Here is a 26,387-nt window from a genome sequence, read left to right on the forward strand (position 1 = left end):
TAAAGATAACAGTACTTGAAAATGTCACTACACTGTGTCTATCAATCTTTGACATTATTTACTGCAAAGTCTGCACCTGCTGCTCAAACACAAAACATACGGAAAACAAAGCACGGATCATCAGACCAAGAACTGTCGGATGAAATGAAAAATTGCCACTCGACATGGCCTTGTCATTCTTATAACACGATTTATGGGCTCTTCCATGAGTACTCTTTTGACTTCAATGATTTTTTTTTGTTGTCGCTTCTGCAGTATCCGTTTAAAACTGCAGCAAACTTCATTCACAGTACAAAAAACAAGTTTGATTACGTAACAGTGCCAGCTAGATATGTAAACGTGCCTTAAAGGAAGAACATTTTTTTACATTAACTGATCGTGTAATGAACATTTCTGGGCCTTAAAACGCCTAAATATATATGACTTAATTATTGAAAATAAAAGTTTTGTAGTTTTGTTTTACAATGAAGTGACGAGAAGCTTCTCGATTACACCTGCCAAACGTTGCCATGGAGACTGTTCAAGCGGTAAGTTCATTTCCTTTCTGTTCTGAGACTGAGAAATGAAAACAAGATTATAAATTAAAGTGTTTCGTTCAATGTTTTATAGCATCCACGTGTTCATGACGTCTTGAAGGCTTAGATGTTCCCTATAACACGTCAACGCTAGGTCGTCAACTATGATAGTTCGTTCAATTTCTTCGCAAATAGCCATTCTTCGCTCGGGATGAGTGTTTCGATAGTAGTGATAAAAATGGTGGTCTAAAGCTTCATAAAAACGCCCTCGAACACGAACATTTGTTTCTTCTTCAGAACACGGTTTTCCTTTTTGAGTGCATTGTTTGGCATTGCTACTGTTTTTTGCCCTGCTTTCAACATCAAACATGGCGATGTAGGACGTTATGTCGCTGTTTCCAGTCTTTTTAGGGTCGATTTTTTCCCCGTTAAAATCTTTCTGTTCGATCATTTTGTCTCTTTCCGTGAACGCGCGTAGTTGATCCATATTTTGGTCGAATGAAAGCAGCTCGGCATGGGACATTTGGCCATCACTATGTTGATACGCTTTGCACGGTTTTAACCGCCTGCGCAGTAACTGCACGGGCCTTCGGAATACCTTTTCAGCAATTGAATGATCTTTAGTCACTGCGTTCTCAGGGAAATCATCATCGAGTCGTACACAATCAATTCTATGCGCGCTTGAGTGAATGTATGTTTCTTCGTGTCTGTTCGCCCCTTTCGTAGTCTGCGACCTGTCAAGCGGGCCTGTTCCGTGCTTTACAGCGGCTTGATCTAACGGTGGAAAATTCTCGTCGATTGTTAGAAACGTTTTGAAGGATTCGTGTTTTCGCTCTGTCTCTTGAAAACATAAAGGCTTTTTATTTGTCACAGTCGAACGGCTTCCAAGTCGAGGAAGCCTCAGAAAACTCAAGGGTGGATAGTCATCTTCGCTAACCTCAGATATCGGATTTTGAGCATTGCCTCGAATCGGTGGTAATCTTGTTTGGTTCGAAAGTGCTCCGTTTGTCCTGTATCGGTGTGCCATTTCTCTGCGTGTTGTCTTTCTAAAAGGCAGGTCGTAGAATAAGCAATATGTTTCAACAATATTTCTTCTTCGGTGCGCTGTACTGTTTACATTTTCTTTAGCGGTCTTTAAAACATGCACTTAATCTGTCGCTCGCTCAAGCGAAAAGTGAACAAAAACATGATTACAGCTATTTTCGTCAAAAAAATGCAAATTAACTGAGTCTGCCGGACAAAAAATAAAAACGTGTGTTTTGTCCAAGACAAGGTGCGTCGGCACAAATTCACTGCGGTCATTAACAAACTATTCACCGGCTCTTCCGATTGCTCTGACATTTCCCGGCATCTGATCATGAAAATTTGCCTTAGGCAAAACTAACTGCACTACGACAAGTAAATCATTCTAGAAATTGCTTGTGCAGAAGAAAAAAGTTCAACCTTCTACATTCTGTAGTTTGATGAATGGTCATAAAAGAGGATAAACATTTCACAACTGGGTGATTAACTGTAAAATCCTCTTTTGTTTAAGATGGAAAGTTTATTTATTCAATTGTCGGTTTTTCGGTTAAAAAGTATAAAAACAGCAATTATCTCGCCGCTGTTTCAATTTGCAGCCGTGAGTTTTTAATACTGATTTAGAATTACAAAGCTGTAGATCAAACACAAGATAAGATGTCTTGGTTCCCAGTAATTTTGGAACTTTTATCTCGTTGTGTCGGGGGTTTCAGCAGCTGAGGAGTTTACAGGAAACCAGAGGAAACAACTGAAAACATTTGTTGCATGAGATTTCATCATCTGCTCGGGCAGTCTGCGCCGCGAGCATAATCTGTTATAGCAAGTTGTGCAATGGTTCTCCCCTTTACATGGGGCATTTCTTCATGGATATTGAAATAATTTCGTTTTGCCTAACGAAATCAATATTTAAGGTGGTTCAATTGTATAACTACCAAGATCGCCGTCCGAGATATTACGCGCATTTTGATTGGCCGCCCTGCATGTTTCAGTGCATCACGTGAAGGCACGGCAAGCGGAAGTAAGAGTTGTTTATTCTATAGTTTTAAACACAGCTTGCGTTTCCGGGCTGTGTGGCGTAAAAAAGCTTTGGCAGCGACCAAAAGGGCCTCAAACCAGTCTTACTTCAGCCGCGAAGATGTAAACAATTTTTAAAGAAAATCACTTCAACTGGCTTTCTTTGGCTTGTCTTGTAAAGAAAAAAAGTATTTGCGGCGGCTCTCTCAGAGTGAGGCACAAGGAAAAATAGCGTGTATTTTGCATTACATGTTGAATACGACAGATCAGACACGTAGCTCCATCAACATGAATACGAGATCAGGGGAGTAAGCTTAGGTGATCGGCGAAAAAGAAAGAAAACTTTCCCTACGATTAGACACAGAAAATAATCTGTTTGCAGATCTTTATTTTTAGGCGCTTCTGTCGAATGAGCAGGGAAAAATCCGTGTTAAAATAATAAATCATAAAAAGGTCGTAAAATCTTAGAAAGCATCTTATCGAGAAGAGCGCATTACGAATTTTTGAATTCGTAGATTTTTAAAACAAATTAATAAAGGCATATTTAAGAAACTGATTCATAAAGGACACTTTCTCTTTGCTTGTCATTTTGCCATATCCAGTCTGAAGCCGATTCGGGAGAATCCGGCTCCAAATTAGTCAAAATAACTCGTGGAGTTCCTCATATTGTTCCAAAAATAAAGAGAATTAGAGCAGCTAGAGCAGTTGTTCTTTATCCTTAAGGGTTGAAATGGCAATAATTCGAATAAACAATTGTTCTTGCAGTAAATTGTTGTTAAATTGTTTCTGTTGACACCTCTTCTTTGTAAAAAGTCATGTCGATTTTTAACTTCAAATAAAAATTTGCTTAGATACGGACAAAAGTGTCAAAAGCATTTATCGAGGAAGAAAATTAAAAACAAACGGAAGAGTGATCCTGGTAAACTGAGGCAAAGTTAATGACATTATAAATGTCCATAGCACTTGTTTCGGAGAAAACACGTTTTCTTGTATGAGTCGTGGTTAATTTCCATTTTAATTGCTTTAGGGCTAATGACAAATATAGCCACTCTGATATTTTTTATCATTTTCCCCGAAGCACGCATCACTGCAGTTTCAAAGGCGTGTACGTTCTATGAGTACAGAGTGATGGCGAATAGATATATGACAAACGAACCGCATTCAGGCCAAACGAGATTACCACCGATTCAGAGAAAATACGGCACTAATAACAGTTCGATGTTGAAGGATTTTGGATACAATAATTTTGCATCGAATCGTCCAAGACTCCCTCGAATCGAAAGCCGACCGCTTCATGCAAGTAAGACATGTTTACCCCGCCAAGAGAGAGAAGAAAATCAGAGATCGTACAATTCTTTCGTCAAAATTGAGGAGCAGTTTCCTCCTTTACGCCTAGCGGCTACGGAGTTCAGAAATCCGTTTGAAAGGTCGACTGAGGTTGAAGGGCTGAAAGGAAAGGAAAAAACATTAATTGGCTCTGATGCACGTGGGATAGATGGTATATCCCTGGATGGTGATTTCCCCAAGAACGGTGCATTTGAGATTAAACCCATTGCTGAAAGCAAAAGGCAAATTCGAAGACCTGTTCACCTACTTCGACGACGGCTCAGACCTAGCAAAGCGTACCGACACAGTGACGGCCAAATTTCCCATCGAGAACTGCTTTCATTCGATCAAAACATGGATCAATTGCGTGCTTTTACGGAGAGAGACAAAGTTATGGAAGTTTATAGGGATTTTAACGGAGAAAAAATCGACCCTAACAAGACTGGGAACAGCGACGATATAACATCTTACATGACAATGTTTGAGGTTGAAAGGAGAACGGATAATAGCTGTAGCAATGGCAGCAAATGCACTTCAACGGTAAATACAGGTCACGACGGTGGCCAGCACCGGGAAAATGCACAAACAAAGGTGCGCGTCGAAGGGCGTTTTTATGAAGCCCTGGATCTCCATTTTTATCACTACTATCGAAACGCTCATCCCGAGCGACGAATGGCTATTTGTGAAGAACTTGAACAAAGTATTCTTGTTGATAACATTACGCTTTCGTGGTACAGAGAAAATTTGCGTGTTCAAGACGTTTTAAATACGTGGATGCTATAAAGTGTTAAACAAACTGAATATGACGTTAGGTTGTTTTTAGACTGTTTTTATGTTATCGTGTTAAGGGTTTTCAGCTTAAAAACTAAAAGGAAACGAACTCGTACGAGAAGTAGAAGCTCTAGTCACTGATTTGTTCTCAACATGGCATTTACATTCGCTCCATAAACACAATGTAATTTGGTTAACTTGGTCCAGTGGTAGATTAAGGATTTTTATCAGTTTATGTTCCGTCTTACGTTTAGAATAAAAACAAAACAAAATGTAAATAAATTGTGCGTATGTAAGTGTTTTCTTTACAAGATTGCTGCCAGTCAACGACAGAATTGAGAAAAGATAACGTCCCACGTAGCGCATTGCTGAAAAACGTGATCATTTGTGTGAATCACGCGTCAACCCAAAGAACAGGCAAAAAATCACGTTGTTGATGATTTATTTTTAGCAGCTGTGTTATTTTATTAAAAAAGTGTCATCGAACTCAGCTGCTCATTCTCTTCCCGCCGGCTTCCGTTGCTTTAGGCAACAAGGAAAGTTGCCGTCCCCCTCCCCAGCCTGCAGGGATGGGAACTGATGCAATGAGGCAATAATTTTACAACCAAGAGAGAATCCATTTGTTCAACAAAAAACGCAAAAAATACCCCATCCTTTTTTTGAAAAAGAAAAAATGATATCGAGAAAAAGTATAACCCACTTAAATGCCTTATTCTTCACTCCTTAACCCCCACCTTCCCAACTAATAAGGCTTCGCACCCAGCTTTCTGTTTTTATGTGTGACGGTGTGATTTTGTTTTGATTAAGTCCCTCCCTGTATCAAAACATCGACGCTTTAAAATCGTTTCAAATCTCTTAAATTAGGTTGTTCGATTTCATAGCTGGGAAGTTCAGACAAATTTTACTTTATATTGGTCCACAAAAGTGTATGGAAACTTCGCATTTAGCGTCAAAACAAAATCAGCTTAGTTGCAATTAGTGTAAAACCTTCAAACGAAACTTACGAATAATTTTCAGCTGTTCAGCTGCATGGGGGAAATCCGGTTGTTAGTTTCTAGCTAGAAGATAATTGGTCAGTATAAGCAATTGTTTTCGGTTAAGAGGTTGTTTTAATGAGAGGTAAAAGAGAGAAAACTAAAAGCGCTACAGTGATGCTCTCGACTGTTTTTGTTTTTTGTTTTGCGGAACTTGATGTTTCCATGGCAACAATATTTTGACAGGCATCTTTACCTTAATTTTGATTATTTTTCAGCTATTCCGTTTTAACAATCTCATATTTCACGTATTTTTAAAAAGATACCGTGTAAATTTTTTTTAAGACGTGGCATTTAGAAATACATACTGTAAAACCGAAGAAAATCTCTTAATTAAATAAACTAAGGCATTTCTACAACATGTCGTTGCCTTGGAGTCCTCTAAAAAGGGACGTAGGCTAATCAGTTGATATTGCACGCATCAGTTTCACTTGTGTACATTGATCAAAGTTTGGTTGAGTCTATGACGTCACAACTTTGCTAATTTGCATATTTTAAAACTTGAATATCGCTGGAACGAAGAGAGATATTTGAAAACTGTAAACGGCATTTTTCTTCTCATATGGAGTACATTATAATATTTTAAAACGGCTACGAAAGGAAACATGCGAATTTCATCACAGTAGCACTTTAAATTTTGTTGTTTCTTTCTCGAGTCGTATTTTTTTTTTTAAACATCGAGTGAATCTGTATGGTATGCCTTCGTTTTCAAATTTTTGCAACAGTATTAGCCGGTATAAAGTTAAAATATAGAAGAGTTAAAAAGTTAGGTTCCCCTAAAAAGTAAGTTATTTATTGAACTGAAAGCTAAGTTCAGTAGTCAGTTGTTAGGTCGACAAGTCAGTACCGACAGAGCAAAGTTTGAATGTTTACATTTCGGGCAAAGACAAATAAAAATTTCAAAGCTTCAAACTGTTTGCAAATACTTAAGCAAAGTACAAATAAACAATAGCCTTTTATTACAGTTGTTCAACAAAAAGGCATGCGAAAAACCATTTGAAGGAGCCGAGTTTAGAGTTTGACTTTTTACGGTGACATTTTGAACTGGTGAGTGAAAGAAAGTATGATACTTAATTTCAGTACTTGCTTGTTTCAAAACAGACTTGCTTTTCTTGGAGATGATCAGATCCATTTAGTTTGTTGCTTGTTTGGTTACCACGAGGTCTCATTAATTTAAAAGAAAGCAATCTTTGTTAAACAAAGCTATCCTTGAGTAAACAATAGATGCAATAACTTTTCCATATATTAACAACCTCATTTACTAATCCTCGCTGTACAACGCGAGTTATTCCCAGCGGAGGTTTCAACTAAAGTTCGATTTACAATTTTCACGTTGACTTTGATGAATTACCTTTCCTTCTAATTGCACGTAATTAGCACATCGAGAAGCCAACAACCTTTTTCAAACAACGCGTTGATTGATGTCGTTGTTATGGAGTGGAAAAGCAGGTCAAAACAATCCTTAAGTAAATTGATATTGGAAGAGGAAGAGGGAGATATGAAGCCGGCGGTCAGGTTAGTACTTTATTGACGGGCTCGATACAGACTTGTTAAAGTTTGTTTGTTATTTGTACTTCACACAAACATCACCTCAATGTTATTTTTCGCATGAATATCTGAAACAGCCTATTATACGAAAATGGATCCGTTACACCATGGAATATGTATTCACACCGAGTAAATACGAACTTTATTGACTTTTAGGCAGTCCAGTATTTTCTTCGGCGTAAATGGCGTTGTCATGACAAGATGTTTTAAATGCAAAGTAGTCTTTGTGCCACTTTGAATTGTGAACATTATCACGTACAAGTGAAAAAAAGTTGTTTGGATCAGTACAAACGTTTCGGAAAATGTCATTTAAATCAATAAGAGCTGATAAACCAAACGTTTTCTGACAAGACGATTTTATGAACCGTTTTTTGTCAGCTGGAGGCGGCGAAACGCGTGCGGCCCGGCATGTCCTTGTTTCAGGCGATTTCAAAAAGGAATCGAAAACGTTTCTAATCGTCGCTAGCTTTTTACTTTTTTACATCTCAGTTGTACACTATTCACGTGTATAAGTGGCCAAATTCTGTGAACAGAAGCAGGCAGCGAGCGAAGTCTCTGCCATGCACTTCAGGGAATCGGTTAAGCAACAGAAATCGACTACACTGCGGTCCCTTTATTATTGCGTTGCTTTCCAGTAGCTTACTAACATTCAAAACTGAATAAGTTTCTTCTTTGGTGTATTTGTAGTTTAATTGTCATCTTTATTTCGCGAGAAAACCGGCAGGTTAAATTTACTGACTTATCTTTTGCGGTCTGTGAATACAAGAGCAGCTTTTCCACTTGCTATTCAATTAATTTCGGGCAGGAGCTAAAGATGCACGAAGTATAAAGGCAGGGAAATGTTCAAATTGTTCGCTAATATTCGCATCGAATGGCATCTTTTAAACTGAGAATTAAAGAAACGCCGAATTTTTCTGAGGAAAATAATGATTTTTAAAATAGTTATATATACATTATAGCATGGCAGGTGCCATATACAATGAATTGAATTTTGAATATAAATCACTAACATTGACAAAACATGGCAAAAAATTCATCTTTCGTGGTGGTGATCTTTCCCAGAGAAGATACAAACCCTCAATACAGTACAAAATAAAGTTAACTTCCCTGTTCAGAGACCAATACCATAAAGGTTTTGAATGGAAATACTTTTTTTAAGACTCGATACTTCTATTCCCCGCCGGCGCTAAAAAGGATTATGTTTCCAGTTTGTCAACAAAAGTGAATGTTTCCCGTGCAGCCTGTTTAATAGAGAGAGACGACGTAATTACTCGGATGCCGCAAACATTCTATTTTGCCCCATCTTCTTTAGTGTTCTCTCGCTAGTAAAAACCCCTCTGGAAATTCAATTTTTGTAAATCCTCCCTACCCACCCTTGATGATAGATCACGACATTTTACAGGTGACTTTACCTTTCTACAGTAATTCGACCACCACATTTACTTGCTGTTGTTATTATTTTGTGACATTATCATTATATATCACGATGTTTACTAAATAGCACTAAAACAATATAATTTTGATATGTACCTTAACAGGTATTTGGTTTGAAATATGCCCCCTCTCTATTATAAGCCGTCCTCCCTATTAAGCCACCCTCTCAAGAAGTGGGTGGGCCTTGAAAGTGCCTTTAGGGTGTTAAGGATTTTCTCGGCCCATCAAGGAAGATTGCGGCTAACACAAGGGGCTTTTAGGATAAACGTGTAACCCTCGCACAAAAAGACAAGCAAAGGAAAAAACAAACAAACAAACAAACAATACAGGAGAAACTGCGTCATACGGAATGCATACTTTGCTAACAGACTTGGATTTTATAAGATGAAGTTAAAAAGAAAACATACGATAAATACAATCCTTATTTAATAGACAATTCATTTTCCCCTTTTAGCACCATATCAAGTGACTGGATCCGGGCAGGGACCGTGACACGTGGATTCACTGAGGCATCGCATGAATTTCTTGGTATAAAACTCAAAACATCAGCTATTTGCGTGGAAAACTCGAAGTCGACAAGTGTCAGATTCAGAATTCTCAACAAGCTTCAATATGAACCTTTTTTGGAAGAACATGAAAGGAGAGTTTCAGACATAATACAAATTTATCCAAAAGAATTTGTTTTCGAGCCGTCTGCAGAGCTTGTGTTAAAGCTACCGAGCTGTGTAGCTCCAAAATCATCTGGGCAGATGGTTTGCCTCTATTGCAGCAATGTTTGGGTTAGAAATGGTGTTAAACACCTTAAATGGAAGCCAATGGATTCATTCTGTTTTCACGTAAACGCAGCAAGGACCGAAGCAAGAATCATTTGCAAGAAAAGCGGACTTTACACGATTAAAATTACCCAGCATCCTCAGGTAACAAAGAACCTGGATCAATACACAGACTGTGAGGTGGAGCTCGCGGAATATCCGGGAATTCAAATCAAGTTTCCCGTTGGCTGCGTAGCTCGCAAAACGCCAGTGACATTAGAAACAATTTGTACGGACGACTTGTATAACGTGCCAGCTCCAGTCCCAGTCTCCCCAAGATCACTCAGTTCGTGGCTGCCACCTCAGAGCTGCAGTCCAGAAGATCTGGACACCAGTAACATGATGGATATCACATCCAGCCCTGTTGTTCTCATACGTCCTTCGAAGTTTCGTTTCACGAAGCCCATTCAACTAACCCTACCCCTGCTAGGAGATGGTTTTGAAGATTTCTTTTCAAGAGAGAACACGAGGATAGCAGTGTTACAGAGTAAAGTTCTGGACGAGGACACTGTCTTATGGAAACATCATTACAGTACACCAGAGGTAAGATTACCACTATTTATTTAGTCAAAAATGTCTTTGTTCGAAATGTGTTATATGACAAATATATTTGATCGTTTAAACGGCACAACAATTATTTGTCAACAGTTCAAAGTTTAGGGCGCCAGTAATGACTTTAGACAGCAGAGATACGCACAGAGATACGCGTACACAGTGCCCAGTGGGAGATTGGGAGGCTAGGGACCATCAATGCTGTGGCAATATTTGCCACCGTTTTTTGCGACGAGCAATTTTTCGTTCGTGACGACTTTCATTTGTCACATAAAAAGACGCCAGCTCTTCAGCAAATATATTTGTCACATAAAAATTGGCCAATTTTCCTCGTCTTCACAAGCAATTAAATATTGTCACATAAAAAAAAATGCTCGTGTTAACTAACCTTTACAGGATTTAATAGACTTCAAAATTCTCGATAGTCGCGATGAAGGTTGTTTGAACGGTGCAAGTTAGCCATTGCAGGTGAAACAACATTGAAAAGAGGACAGCTTTCAGAAATTGGTTCCTCTGTCATTCTGTATCAGTGACTTGAAATCTCAAGTGTGTAGTTATCTAATGTAACACTGTAGAAAGAAATAGCTGGGAAAAAATTAATCAGCATGCCTAACTAATGGCATAGTGATAAAAACTGGCCAATACAATTGCGTGGTTCATTAGTAGAAAGCCCCAGGGAAACATGGGCTTGGCTTACTTGGTTCGGTATTTTATTTCCAGGTTGAGGTTACGGAAAACGGGTCCAAAATTGCTTCCTTTCTTATCACGAGAGGAGGACTGTATAAACTTGTTCGGCGGATAACAAGTAACAACAACAACATGCGCTACATCGAACAAATATCCGGTTGCATTTCAAGGGAACTCATTTACCATGCCAACGATAACAACAACAACTTCGTCACCACTTCCCTTCGAGGCCTCATGACCGAGATTGCAGAGCCTGGGAAACAGTTTGTGTTGAGAGTCGCTCTCTTTGACATTTCACAACCTAGAAATCCTGACAGATGCTTTATTTCTGAAGTGTGCTCGCAACCGCTTTCTTTACCTCTTGGCAAAACTCGATTCCTTGTACGTGGTAGCTTTGAGCCCGACCGAGATGCCGCTGACCACACCGAAGAGCGTACCGTCATGTTTACGGGCAAGACAACATTTGTTGATTTCTACTTGAAATTTAGGCTCAGTGATCCAACAAAGCTTCCTGATGTGATCGGCAAGATATCAGTACATGGGGAAGGAGATGTTCAATTCTACATCAACCTGCACAAACCAACACAGGTATTCAGTAATGTCCATTATAATTTTAAAATTAATAATTTACGTCATGTTATGTCAAACTTATTAGGCATTCAGTTAGAATACAGTAAACGTTATCTTAACGGACACCTCTTTGAGACGGACATCAACATAAGACGGACATTTGGTGTTGGTCCCGTCCCTGCCGTTTTTCAGTCATTTTCGGACACCTCTCTAAGACGAACAGTAGGAGCCGGTCCCGAAGGTGTCCGTTTTAGAGAAAGTTTACTGTAAACCAGTTGCGATTTTGAGACAGAAATATTGCATTGTATGGGCAGCTAGTTGGGAGAAAATAAATTCCGTAGCCCAATGAAATAAAAAGAGGATATTTTCTCCCAAAGTTGCCAATGCTTTACAGGATCGCCGTTTAAAAATGAAAATTAGTTATAATATTACCATTTAACCAGCACTATATTGCTCCATTCGAGACAACTCAAAAGTTTGTATGAATCGTTAACTCCGTCAATGCGTCTTACCCTCAACGAACTCTTTAGATGAAAACAGGTTTTTGGAAGTTGTTTTGTAAGGTTCAGAATACGCAATCTATAGTAATGTTTACGTATTGCTATCATTGTTGTTTTCAGATCAAGGACTTGGAACACTTGGACGACAAGTCAAGAATACGAGAAAAGAGGAAAAAACCCAGACCACTTCTAAAGCGTCAGACTGTGGCTGAGTTCCGATCTGTAAGAGAGGCGGACATCCATGGTAAGTAAAAAATTAATAATAAATCACTTAATGAGGCTCACAAAAGTTTTCAGTACTTTCCAGCTCTTATATACTTTGATGGGTCAGTGCTACAAACATTTATCAGCTACTACTACAAAAATGATATCAACCAAATGCTCAATCATCGATAAACAAATTGCGATTACTTTCTTGACGTCATTGGTAACAGAAGTACCGGTATAACCTGTTGAAAACACCCTTAAGTTTAGCTTTAAGTGCTTATAACTCAAAAAGGAGTCCGGTGACCCCCATTTTTTATTAATGAATAATGATCAGCTTGTTAAGGTACAACTTTTTGCATAGTTAAAAAAATTCTCTGGAGCGGTTTCAGAGCCACCTTAACTTTTTGCAAGCTATGAGAGCTGGAAAGTGCTGCAAACTCTTGTGAGCCTCTTTAACTGTGATTTACTACAGTAGAACCCCATTAAGCGGCCAACCTGCAACTAGCCACTAAATAGAGAATGGCCGCTTAATATGGGTTCGTTATGACTAGCATAAGACCTTTTGGAAATGTCACGTTATTTCAATACAAAATAGCATGAAGAAAACTCATGGAGTCGACAATAATCCTGTGTTTGAATAATTCTGTCAGCTACCGCTTTCATTTTTAGAATCCTGTCTGTCAAACCTTGTTGAGAAGAAAGTCAAAATTGTAAATAACATTCTAGCATAGTTAACTATGATTCTAGCTGGCGGCTAAATAGGGGGAAAAAGAGAGGAACACCGATCGGGACGGCACAAGGGTGGCCGCGACCGCTTAATAGTGGTGGCCATTTAATCAATTATACTGACAACAGTTTCGGGACTTTAATAACTGGCAGCTTATTAGGGGTTCGACTGTAGTTCACTATTTTTTTATTTACTTAAATTGCAGAGGATGTCGAGGTTTCGTCTTCTCCCGACACAAGTCGGGTAATTCGACACTCACTCCCGACACTTTCCGAGTCAACTACGATTTTTTCCGAGGCGTACGCAACATCTACCAATCAAGCACAAAGCTTCGAAAATCTACCTGAAATTCCAAGTCATCCAAGCAAACCTTACCGCACCACTTCCTTTCAAGCAGACGAGTCAGAGGCGGACTGGGAAGAAATCAGATGAAACTATACAGGCAAACAATGCACCCGTGATACGTTTACTGTTAAGGCAAAAAGCAGATCAAGAAAGACATTAACCCATCATGTTTTGCCCCCGTTATGATGGATCTTGGAACTCACTAAAATAGTATAAAGTATACTATTTTAAACTCCGAAATCTAAAAAAGATATGAGTTTTATTTTTGAGTAGTAGAAGCAATTTTTTCTTTACGAATAACCGCAGCGAATGAGTGAAATGTTGTTTTGGACACGAGAAAGCATAATTTTTGTCTTCAATAGCTTAGTTCCTTGCCCTCGGGAGGGGGATAGGGCCGGTTTTATCTTTAAACCGCCGCTAATTTTCTTCATGTTGTACGGACAAAAGCAAGAATTAAATAACAGTTAAACAACTTAACAACACGACAAAAGCGGGAATATCCTCACTTGTAAGGATATGGAAAATACGCCACCAGTCTCCCGGATGTATTTTGGTTTGAATTTAACAAGGAATCTATTTTCCAGAAACATTCGCTTTTACACAATGAAACTTCAGCTCGTTATTTGCTGTCTTCGTTTTTGCGCTCGAACCTTTTCTACTGTTAACTCATAGTCCCAACTGGTCGACGCTCTATGCTCCCAAGGGGGTGACAAGGAACAATAATGATGACTCATCGTCCCGGTGAATATGTCTAAGTTTTAGTCATATAAGTGAATAAATATCATTGTATATTTTACGATGGACTACCGGTTGAATTACGCATGCCTAGCTTTCAAAAGCATGGCTCAATGTATAGGTTATGTTATGTTGTGCTCTAATTTGAGGCTTAACGAACGCTTTGGTGTTTTACTTCAGGCCATTTTTTATTCTTTTCAAAACCAATCAACATCAATCCTGCAAAGGAACTCCTGAGAGTGGCTCGTTTCGTCAAGCTTGCGCACTACAGTTAGTGAAGACTCGAGGTTGGATAATAAATGATCATTAATACCGTAAAATTCCGGTTACAAGCCCGCCCCCGCAACACCTCAATGTTATTTTTCGCATGAATATCTGAAACAGCCTATTATACGAAAATGGATCCGTTACACCATGGAATATGTATTCACATCGAGTAAATACGAACTTTATTGACTTGTAGGCAGTCCAGTATTTTCTTCGGCGTAAACGGCGTTGTCATGACAAGATGTTTTGAATGCAAAGTAGTCTTTGTACCACTTTGAATTGTGAACATTATCACGTACAAGTGAAAAAAAGTTGTTTGGATCAGTACAAACGTTTCGGAAAATGTCATTTAAATCAATAAAAGCTGATAAACCAAACGTTTTCTGACAAGACGATTTTATGAACCGTTTTTTTGTCAGCTGGAGGCGGCGAAATGCGTGCGGCCCGGCATGTCCTTGTTTCAGGCGATTTCAAAAAGGAATCGAAAACGTTTCTAATCGGCGCTAGCTTTTTACTTTTTACATCTCAGTTGTACACTACTCACGTGTATAAGTGGCCAACTTCTTTGGTCAGAAGCAGGCAGCGAGCGAAGTCTCTGCCACTTCAGGGAATCGGTTAAGCATCAGGAATCGACAGCACTGCGGTCAATTTATTATTGCGTTGCTTTCCAGTATAACATTCAAAACTGAATAAGTTTCTTCTTTGGTGTATTTGTAGTTTAATTGTCATCTTTATTTCGCAAGAAAACCGGCAGGTTAAATTCACTGACTTATCTTTTGCGGTCTGTGAATATAAGAGCAGCTTTTCCACTTGCTATTCAATTAATCAAGCCCGCCAAACGCCTAAAAGAAGCAGTATAAAGGCAGGGAAATTTTCAAATTGTTCGCTAATATTCGCATCGAACGGCATCTTTTAAACTGAGAATTAAAGAAACGCCGAATTTTTCTGAGGAAAATAATGATTTTTAAAATAGTTATATATACATTATAGCATGGCAGGTGCCATATACAATGAATTGAATTTTGAATTTAAATCCCTAACATTGACAAAACATGGCAACAAATTCATCTTTCGTGGTGGTGATCTTTCCCAGTCAAGATACAAACCCTCAATACAGTACAAAAGAAAGTTAACTTCCCTGTTCAGAGACCAATACCATAAAGGTTTTGAATGGAAATACTTTTTTTAAGACTCGATACTTCTATTCCCTAAAACGGATTATGTTTCCAGTTTGTCAACAAAAGTGAATGTTTCCCGTGCAGCCTGTTTAATAGAGAGAGACGACGTAATTACTCGGATGCCACAAACATTCTATTTTAAAGCCCTTATCTTCTTTAGTGTTCTCTCGCTAGTAAAACCCCCTCTGGAAATTCAATTTTTGTAAATCCTCCCTACCCACCCTTGATGATAGATCACGACATTTTACAGGTAACTTTACCTTTCTACAGTAATTCGACCACCACATGTACTTGCTGTTGTTATTATTTTGTGACATTATCATTATATATCACGATGTTTACTAAATAGCACTAAAACAATATAATTTTGATATGTACCTTAACAGGTATTTGGTTTGAAATATGCCCCCCTCTCTATTATAAGCCGTCCACCCTATTAAGCCACCCTCTAAAGAAGTGGGTGGGCCTTGAAAGTGCCTTTAGGGTGTTAAGGCTATTCTCGGCCCTTCAAGGGAGATGGCGGCTAACACAAGGGGCTTTTAGGATAAATGTGTAACCCTCGCACAAAAAAAGACAAGCAAAGGAAAAAAACAAACAAACAATACAGGAGAAACTGCGTCATACGGAATACATACTTTGCTAACAGACTTGGATTTTATAGGATGAAGTTAAAAAGAAAACATACGATAAATACAATCGTTATTTAATAGAAAATTCATTTTCCCCTTTTAGCACCATATCAAGTGACTGGATCCGGGCAGGGACCGTAACACGTGGATTCACTGAGGCATCGCATGAATTTCTTGGTATAAAGCTCAAAACATCAGCTATTTGCGTGGAAAACTCGAAGTCGACAAGTGTCAGATTCAGAATTCTCAACAAGCTTCAATATGAACCTTTTTTGGAAGAACATGAAAGGAGAGTCTCCGACATAATACAAATTTATCCAAAAGAATTTGTTTTCGAGCCGTCTGCAGAGCTTGTGTTAAAGCTACCGAGCTGTGTAGCTCCAAAATCTTCCGGGCAGATGGTTTGCCTCTATTGCAGCAATGTTTGGGTTAGAAATGGTGTTAAACACCTTAAATGGAAGCCAATGGATTCATTCTGTTTTCACGTAAACGCAGCGAGGACCGAAGCAAGAATCATTTGCAAGAAAAGCGGATTTTACACGATTAAAATTACCCAGCATCCTCAGGTAACAAAGAACCTGGATCAATACGCAGACTGTGAGGTGGAGCTCGCGGAATATCCGGGAATTCAAATCAAGTTTCCCGTTGGCTGCGTAACTCGCAAAACGCCAGTGACATTAGAAACAATTTGTACGGACGACTTGTATAACGTGCCAGCTCCAGCCCCAGTCTCCCCAAGATCACTCAGTTCGTGGCTGCCACCTCAGAGCTGCAGTCCAGAAGATCTGGACACCAGTAACATGATGGATATCACATCCAGCCCTGTTGTTCTCATACGTCCTTCGAAGTTTCGTTTCACGAAGCCCATTCAACTAACCCTACCCCTGCTAGGAGATGGATTTGAAGATTTCTTTTCAAGAGAGAACACGAGGATAGCAGTGTTACAGAGTAAAGTTCTGGACGAGGACACTGTCTTATGGAAACATCATTACAGTACACCAGAGGTAAGATTACCACTATTTATTTAGTCAAAAATGTCTTTGTTTGAAATGTGTTATATGACAAATATATTTGATCGTTTAAACGGCACAACAATTATTTGTCAACAGTTCAAAGTTTAGGGCGCCAGTAATGACTTTAGACAGCAGAGATACGCACAGAGATACGCGTACACAGTGCCCAGTGGGAGATTGGGAGGCTAGGGACCATCAATGCTGTGGCAATATTTGCCACCGTTTTTTGCCGCGAACAATTTTTCGTTCGTGACGACTTTCATTTGTCACATAAAAAGACGCCAGCTCTTCAGCAAATATATTTGTCACATAAAAATTGGCCAATTTTCCTCGTCTTCACAAGCAATTAAATATTGTCACATAAAAAAATGCTCGTGTAAACTAACCTTTACAGGATTTAATAGCCTTCAAAATTCTCGATAGTCGCGATGAAGGTTGTTTGAACGGTGCAAGTTAGCCATTGCAGGTGAAACAACATTGATAAGAGGACAGCTTTCAGAAATTGGTTCCTCCGTCATTCTGTATCAGTGACTTGAAATCTCAAGTGTGTAGTTATCTAATGTAACACTGTAGAAAAAAATAGCTGGGAAAAAATTAATCAGCATGCCTAACTAATGGCATAGTGATAAAAACTGGCCAATACAATTGCGTGGTTCATTAGTAGAAAGCCCCAGGGAAACATGGGCTTGGCTTACTTGGTTCGGTATTTTATTTCCAGGTTGAGGTTACGGAAAACGGGTCCAAAATTGCTTCCTTTCTTATCACGAGAGGAGGACTGTATAAACTTGTTCGGCGGATAACAAGCAGCAACAACAACATGCGCTACATCGAACAAATATCCGGTTGCATTTCAAGGGAACTCATTTACCATGCCAACGATAACAACAACAACTTCGTCACCACTTCCCTTCGAGGCCTCATGACCGAGATTGCAGAGCCTGGGAAACAGTTTGTGTTGAGAGTCGCTCTCTTTGACATTTCACAACCTAGAAATCCTGACAGATGCTTTATTTCTGAAGTGTGCTCGCAACCGCTTTCTTTACCTCTCGGTAAAACTCGATTTCTTGTACGTGGTAGCTTTGAGCCCGACCGGGATGCCGCTGACCACACCGAAGAGCGTACCGTCATGTTTACGGGCAAGACAACGTTTGTAGATTTCTTCTTGAAATTTAGGCTCAGTGATCCAACGAAGCTACCTGATGTGATCGGCAAGATATCAGTGCATGGGGAAGGAGATGTACAATTCTACATCAACCTGCACAAACCAACACAGGTATTCAGTAATGTCCATTATAATTTTAAAATTAATAATTTACGTCATGTTATGTAAAACTTATTAGGCATTCAGTTAGAATACAGTCAACGTTATCTTAACGGACACCTCTTTGAGACGGACATCAACATAAGACGGACATTTGGTGTTGGTCCCGTCCCTGCCGTTTTTCAGTCATTTTCGGACACCTCTCTAAGACGAACAGTAGGAGCCGGTCCCGAAGGTGTCCGTTTTAGAGAAAGTTTACTGTAAACCAGTTGCGATTTTGAGACAGAAATATTGCATTGTATGGGCAGCTAGTTGGGAGAAAATAAATTCCGTAACTTAGCGACGGAGCCCAATGAAATAAAAAGAGGATATTTTCTCCCAAAGTTGCCAATGCTATACAGGATCGCCGTTTAAAAATCAAAATTAGTTATAATATTACCATTTAACCAGCACTATATTGCTCCATTCGAGACAACTCAAAAGTTTGTGTAAATCGTTAACTCCGTCAATGCGTCTTACCCTCAACGAACTCTTTAGATGAAAACAAGTTTTTGGAAGTTGTTTTGTAAGGTTCAGAATACGCAATCTATAGTAATGTTTACGTATTGCTATCATTGTTGTTTTCAGATCAAGGACTTGGAACACTTGGACGACAAGTCAAGAATACGAGAAAAGAGGAAAAAACCCAGACCACTTCTAAAGCGTCAGACTGTGGCTGAGTTCCGATCTGTAAGAGAGGCGGACATCCATGGTAAGTAAAAAATTAATGATAAATCACTTAATGAGGCTCACAACAGTTTCCAGTACTTTCCAGCTCTTATATACTTTGATGGGTCAGTGCTACAAACATTTATCAGTTACTACTACAAAAATGATATCAACCAAATGCTCAATCATCGATAAACAAATTGCGATTACTTTCTTGACGTCATTGGTAACAGAAGTACCGGTATAACCTGTTGAAAACACCCTTAAGTTTAGCTTTAAGTGCTTATAACTCAAAAAGGAGTTCGGTGACCCCCATTTTTTATTAATGAATAATGATCAGCTTGTTAAGGTACAACTTTTTGCATAGTTAAAAAAAATTCTCTGGAGCGGTTTCAGAGCCACCTTAACTTTTTGCAAGGTATGAGAGCTGGAAAGTGCTGCAAACTCTTGTGAGCCTCTTTAACTGTGATTTACTACAGTAGAATCCCATTAAGCGGCCAACCTGCAACTAGCCACTAAATAGAGAATGGCCGCTTAATATGGGTTCGTTATGACTAGCATAAGACCTTTTGGAAATGTCACGTTATTTCAATACAAAATAGCATGAAGAAAACTCATGGAGTCGACAATAATCATGTGTTTGAATAATTTTGTCAGCTACCGCTTTCATTTTTAGAATCTTGTCTGTCAAACCTTGTTGAGAAGAAAGCCAAAATTGTAAATAACATTCTAGCATAGTTAATAGAGGGAAATGGTTAGGAATCCCGACAAAGGTCTTTGTTGTATGTTTTTGTTCGCTATTTTGGGGGTTGACCCTGCACAAAACTTGACAAAATACAATAGGTGGTTAGTGTGTTCATGTAACTAACCAATAAAAACATTGCGATTACGTAATTCATGCATAGTGTATGAGCGCAAAACAAAAGATGTGCAGGGTCGTGGACCTTCCAACATAAATCTTGGCCTCTTTGTTTGCTCTTTTGATGTTTGCCGCGCTTCCTAAACATTTCCCTATATTAACTATGATTCTAGCTGGCGGCTAAATAGGGGGAAAAATAAAGGAACACCGATCGGGACGGCACAAGGGTGGCCGCGACCGCTTAATAGTGGTGGCCATTTAATCAATTATACTGACAACAGTTTCGGGACTTTAATAACTGGCAGCTTATTAGGGGTTCGACTGTAGTTCACTATTTTTTTATTTACTTAATTTGCAGAGGATGTCGAGGTTTCGTCTTCTCCCGACACAAGTCGGGTAATTCGACACTCACTCCCGACACTTTCCGAGTCAACTACGATTTTTTCCGAGGCGTACGCAACATCTACCAATCAAGCACAAAGCTTCGAAAATCTACCTGAAATTCCAAGTCATCCAAGCAAACCTTACCGCACCACTTCCTTTCAAGCAGACGAGTCAGAGGCGGACTGGGAAGAAATCAGATGAAACTATACAGGAAAACAATGCACCCGTGATACGTTTACTGTTAAGGCAAAAAGCAGATCAAGAAAGACATTAACCCATCATGTTTTGCCCCCGTTATGATGGATCTTGGAACTCACTAAAATAGTATAAAGTATACAGTGAAAAAATTCCCTTTAAACTCCGAAATCTAAAAAAAGATATGAGTTTTATTTTTGAGTAGTAGAAGCAATTTTTTCTTTACGAATAACCGCAGCGAATGAGTGAAATGTTGTTTTGGACACGAGAAAGCATAATTTTTGTCTTCAATAGCTTAGTTCCTTGCCCTCGGGAGGGGGATAGGGGCGGTTTTATCTTTAAACCGCCGCTAATTTTCTTCATGTTGTATGGACAAAAGCAAGAATTAAATAACAGTTAAAGAACTTAACAACACGACAAAAGCGGGAATATCCTCACTTGTAAGGATATGGAAAATACGCCACCAGTCTCCCGGATGTATTTTGGTTTGAATTTAACAAGGAATCTATTTTCCAGAAACATTCGCTTTTACACAATGAAACTTCAGCTCGTTATTTGCTGCCTTCGTTCTTGCGCTCGAACCTTTTCTACTGTTAACTCATAGTCCCAACTGGTCGACGCTCTATGCTCCCAAGGGGGTGACAAGGAACAATAATGATGACTCATAGTCCCGGTAAATATGTCTAAGTTTTAGTCATATAAGAAAATAAATATCATTGTATATTATACGATGGACTACCGGTTGAATTACGCATGCCTAGCTTTCAAAAGCATGGCTCAATGTATAGGTTATGTTATGTTGTGCTCTAATTTGAGGCTTAACGAACGCTTTGGTGTTTTACTTCAGGCCATTTTTTATTCTTTTCAAAACCAATCAACATCAATCCTGCAAAGGAACTCCTGAGAGTGGCTCGTTTCGTCAAGCTTGCGCACTACAGTTAGTGAAGACTCGAGGTTGGATAATAAATGATCATTAAATACCGTAAAATTCCGGTTATAAGCCCGTCCCCGCTTATAAGCCCCCCCTGCAGGTTATAGGCCCATCTACCCATACCTGGAAACAAAAAAAAAAACATCAAGTTATAAGCCCCGCCCCCCTCCTCGGATACAAGCCCACCTCTACTGGAGGACAGTACTGAACAGGGCTAGATGCTGCTTTATTATGACTTTAAACTTAAAAAAAACGTATTTCGATCAACGCTGCCGTGGCTCGTTTCGAAACATTTTTTTGTTCCGCTTATTAGCCCTCCCGGATATAAGTCCCTCCACTTATAAGCCCACCTAAAACCCCTTACGAAGTTGTATAAGCCCAGGACTTATAACCGGAATTTTCCGGTACCTCTCGCGCTTGCGCAGATTTTTAAAAGCTTCCGCGTTGACACTCGAGTTGGAGCAAGTTAATAAATAACGCGAGTGAATGTAACTCGGCACGGATTTTTGGGGACGTAATTCTAAATTAACATTAACCAAAGACAACGATGACTTGCGCACAGGGTAAGAACGTTGTCGTGCCCTAGTCGCGGGGATGAAACCGCTGACGTGCATAATGTCGGCGCCATTTTATCGTGATACAGGCAGTGCATTTGGCGGTCAAACGCGAAAATGACGTCACCTCTAGTTTTCGCCGCCACGAACTTTTCTAAGAATCTGGCTTGAAAGTGTGAAAATTGCTTTAGAAATAGTACGGTGTAAGAAAATTTCAAGCTTGGAAACTCAGTGGAAATCAATTATCAAATTTCCAATCCAGGGGGGGGAAAGCGAAAGCTTTCGGAAAATTTAAGACTTTGTATGGAAAAGTTTCGAGCAGTTTTTGCAGGAACTGCGCACGTGCTCGACGTTTGACCGTTGAGTGGGCAGTGCAAGGATGCATCGGTAGTTGAAAACGAGTCGTGCTAATCCGCGCGCCTCGCTGTTTGTTGCGTCACAAATAAACTCGCGCTAAGCGCGCGCACATCGACATTGTGACGAAAGCTGTGCTCGCGAAATTTGGTTTAAAATAACGGCTTTTTACAGAAAAAATGAAGAAAGAAAACTAAGATTATATCAAGGAAATGTCTTGTTGCTCAAGCAATACAGCAGAAGATAAACTCGAGCCTTACCAATTACGTGCTCATTATATTAGACAAATTTCAAGACTTTCTCAAAAAGGAATATTTGGACAAGCCGTGAATGTTTTTAAAGAGGTATGTTTTTGGTTTAACGAGAAAGGAAACTGCATTAGCTAATTTTACCTGGATAATTTAATGGCTTTCCAGAGTACGTGCATTTTACTGTTTCTGAGTCCTTCAAAACTCATATTTATTCTTTGCTTATTCAAATGGCTTTCGTTACTTTTATTTTTAAACTAGCTAGAATTATGTTCATCTAACGGACGTGCAAGTGACAGTTCTTGAAAAAGAACTTCAGCTAAGAACAGCTTAAATTCTGTGAAACACGTATCACGGTTTTTTAAAGTAGTCTGAAGTTTTTTGGTAATTATTGAGCTTTTTTTTAATGTTCGCTCAGTTCTCGAATAATCTTGGTGTGACTGCAGCGACCAAGAGGCTAAGTAATCTAGCCGTATCGGAGCTTCTTACTGCCAACGAATTCCTTGTTGATCGGGATGCATATCGTTATCTACATAGGTAAGTTTAAAGTTGTTTTCAAGCAGTTAACATACGTAAAAAAAACACCTAGATCTCTTTCGTTTAATTTGTGAGATGCTGCCCTGTGGTTATTAAAAAATCACAACAGTCAGATCTGAGAAGTTTTCACTTGAGTGACGGAAGTATAAACGCATTTGCACTGGTTTTGCATTAATTTGATTAGTAATTTGTTTAAAACTCCTACGCCACTTTCTCAGCCAATCAGAAGTAAAACCAAAATCAGTCGTGACTCGCTTGCACTCGTTTTCTCGCGCATCGTGCCGGCTAGATGTATTTGCTTCGAGTTTTGATAGGTTCACTGGATTGTCTATGTCTTTTGTGATTGGCCAGAGTGATCATTTTGGATTTGGTGACCTTTCTAGAGTAAAAATCCGTTAAAAAATGAACAATTATACCATTTTTAGATATTCGAAAATCCTAGGAAAGGCAGGCAAGCAAAAAAATTTACAGTGAATGTTCCGAAAATTCTAGATCTCAAATCGTCTTCCGAACAGATATTTTAACGAAATATTCCGTTGGGTGCCCCTGATTAGTTTTCAACATGGACTTTTCAATAACCGATGGGAAAAGTCTAAAGCCCCAGTTTCCATAGCACAAAGCGACTAGGAGTATTTCTACTCCCTCTGAATGGGATGTTAATCCATAGCAGGGGTTTTTCCAGCGTGTAACTCGCCGGTACACATTTTTACGCATGGTTGAAGAGAGGAACTGTGAGAGTAAAGTGTTTAACCTGCCCAGGGACGCTCGATCTAGAGTCCAGTAATATTTACCAGTATTAAAAACTAGCCATGGTATATTGCAATTCTTGAGTTTTGATTGGTTTACAAGCCATGGTATATGAGCTCATTTTCCATGGACCACAAATATGGTAAGTGTCACTGTGCGCGTCACAAAACAGCCGGGAAGCTCAAATATTGCAATTCTTTGGGTGTTTTTAATAACACAATTATTACGCACTTCGTTGGTTATCTACCATCTCATATCCAAAGCACACTCATGGAAAATTGTTAAGTATTAGACATTTTTTAAAATTATTTTTACTCTTGTGGCGTACCCATGAATTAGAAGTTGGGGCGTCCTTTGGGCTACTATGTTCGTCAGTCTGTTAAACGTACTGTTACCATAGCAAAATGTACTGCCCACCGTAAAAAACTTAAAGGAGAAGTTCACTCCAGAATGGCCATTTATTTTCTTTACGCCAATAAAAAGTATATACAAAGATATGTTAATTACCAAAATTTCAGCCTCCAACGTGCGCTATAACCCTACGAAATCTTTCCCAAAACTCGACAACTGAACGCCGCCATCTTGGAGCTGGTAATGTATGCGTGACGTCAAAGAGCTCAGCCTGAAGAAAAAAATAAAGAAAATATAAATACTCGAAACTCCTTGTTTTTTCGAAGTGGCATTTGTTTGTCAAAATGCCTGTTTGTGCAGCTCCATTTTGCTCAAACAGAGCTCCAAAAAATACAAAAAACAAGGAGTTTCAACTATTAAAATTTTCCCGTTAAACTTCAGGTTGAGCTCTTTGACGTCACGCATACATTACCAGCTCCAAGATGGCGGCGTTCAGTTGTCGAGTTTTGGGAGAGATTTCGTAGGGTTATGGCGAACGTTGGAGTCTGAAATTTTGGTGAATAACTTATCTTTGTGTAAACTTTTTATTAGCGGTATGAAAATAAATGGCCATTCTGGAGTGAACTTCTCCTTTAATAATTTTGTTTTTCTTTTTCGTTCCTTGCTGTTTTAGACTTCACGAAGCACTGATCTATAAAAACGAACGGCAAATTTGCCACATTTGCAAATTACTTATCAAGCATTTTGACTTTGACCCCACGAATGATATCATAGACGACTTAGAAAAAGCCAATAAAGAGACGTTAGCAAAATCTGACTTGTCAGTCATCTGCATATATGGCTTGGACTTGTCATCAAGAAAAAACCTGAAGAAGTTAATAGCCCTCTTGTCCAGATGTCCTAAAGTCAAGAAAATAGAGTTGGTGTTTTGTACGCTAAACCACGACAATGTTTCGAAGCTTTTTGAATTAATGACGAAACTGGAATGTCTTTGCTTTTTAGGTAAGTGACTGGAATTTTGGACCATGGGAAAACATTAATTAGCACCGGGAAAAATCTATGTTAGTTAGAACCACTGTTAGACCATTTTGGACCATATTTGTAAAGAAATCTTCATCAGCCGGAAACTGGAACATAACAAATCATGTTAGCGCTGGTCAACTGACAAACAGCCGTGCAGTATTTTGGGAATTGTGATAGCTCTCTCAGAGCAATAACATTTCGATTTGACCGGGGTGGGTTTAGCCAATTCATTTAAAAAACAAGCACACGCGTGCTATTGAGGTTAACACTGTCTCGTGTCTTGAGGCGCCGTTGCATTTGGTCAGTAAAAGGCAAAAAACAGGGAACACGCGGGGAAGCGCACCATTCCCTCTGTACGGTTTATAAACAACTCAAGAGAGCAGATAGCTTTGAACAACATAGGCATCTTCGAAAAGGAAAATATGCCGAGTATGCAAAGTCATTCTTCATTCTTTATGTCCCCAAATTAGTATGGGATTTTCCCAGGCTATGTGGCCTTGACACATTAATAAAGTTTATCTATCATCTATCTATCTATCTCTGAATAACTAGATAATCAGGTAATTGATTAATTGGAAGCTTCAAATTGTTTTTTATCTTATTTCTTTTCAGGTTTGCGTGGTAATAAGCTAAATATAAAATCCGTGCACAAGCTCCACTACTTGTTAGAAGAAGCACAAAACTTCCCCTCATTAATGTGGGTGGACTTCCGAAACAACAATGGAATTAATACCATTCCTGGTCAGTTTGTTCAGCTCCTAATGGGACGGAGGGAAAAACATCGTGCTCTACCAAAGTCAGAAGGCGAAAAAGAGTCTATAAGTGTTCAAGACGCCATGAATGGAAAAGTTGTATAAATCTTAAACAGCTCATAGAAAGTTATCGTCGACCTTCATATTTCACAGCATTGTAACGAGTATGCGCTGTGGTTAGATTTTAAATGGGTCAGTAATACGTACATATGTGTACCAATGGCATTTCTCAAGAGCGCAATTAGACAACACGACTCTTATGGAATGGTATTTCATACTTGTACCTTCCTTTTTAAATTAGACTTCTTAGTATTGATTGAAGGAGAATTGTGTTATAATTTCTGAAGCCGTCGCACCAGCTGGACATTTTGCTTTTCTCTCGGAACGTGAATTGTGTTTGAAAACGTTCCCAACGTCACTACAAAAGATGGTACCTTTTACATCTTTTATTGAAAAACAAAATCGTCGTTACAATAACATCTAGTTGTTACATTTACCACAGTAGGCAATATGTATTTGATATTGACAAGAGAACCCTATGTTTTTCCACCTTGAAAAGAATAAAGGGAAATTATTTCTATTAATGCACATAAGCCTGC

At 39.1% G+C, this 26,387-nt stretch overlaps 3 protein-coding genes across 3 annotated transcripts; all 3 read left to right on the forward strand.

Annotated features, from left to right (window-relative positions):
• Positions 1-6,773: 6,773 nt before the first annotated feature.
• On the forward strand, positions 6,774-13,280 carry LOC144641922 (uncharacterized). Its single transcript, XM_078500939.1, has 5 exons — positions 6,774-7,195; positions 9,117-10,017; positions 10,747-11,301; positions 11,904-12,027; positions 12,923-13,280. Exons 1-5 carry the CDS (start codon positions 7,113-7,115, stop codon positions 13,147-13,149), a joined length of 1,890 nt encoding a protein of 629 aa, XP_078357065.1. The 5' UTR covers positions 6,774-7,112; the 3' UTR covers positions 13,150-13,280.
• A 2,334-nt stretch (positions 13,281-15,614) lies between these two features.
• Positions 15,615-20,958, forward strand: LOC144642262 (uncharacterized). The gene is made up of 5 exons (XM_078501240.1): positions 15,615-15,628; positions 15,975-16,875; positions 17,603-18,157; positions 18,773-18,896; positions 20,071-20,958. Exons 1-5 carry the CDS (start codon positions 15,615-15,617, stop codon positions 20,295-20,297), a joined length of 1,821 nt encoding a protein of 606 aa, XP_078357366.1. The 3' UTR covers positions 20,298-20,958.
• A 1,275-nt stretch (positions 20,959-22,233) lies between these two features.
• On the forward strand, positions 22,234-26,381 carry LOC144643883 (uncharacterized). The gene is made up of 4 exons (XM_078503270.1): positions 22,234-22,474; positions 22,797-22,915; positions 24,687-25,015; positions 25,649-26,381. Exons 1-4 carry the CDS (start codon positions 22,343-22,345, stop codon positions 25,891-25,893), a joined length of 825 nt encoding a protein of 274 aa, XP_078359396.1. The 5' UTR covers positions 22,234-22,342; the 3' UTR covers positions 25,894-26,381.
• The last annotated feature ends 6 nt before the right edge of the window (positions 26,382-26,387 follow it).

This window comes from Oculina patagonica, chromosome 2, assembly GCF_052425735.1.
Source record: "Oculina patagonica isolate OP01 chromosome 2, crgOcupat, whole genome shotgun sequence".
NCBI lineage: Eukaryota > Metazoa > Cnidaria > Anthozoa > Scleractinia > Oculinidae > Oculina > Oculina patagonica.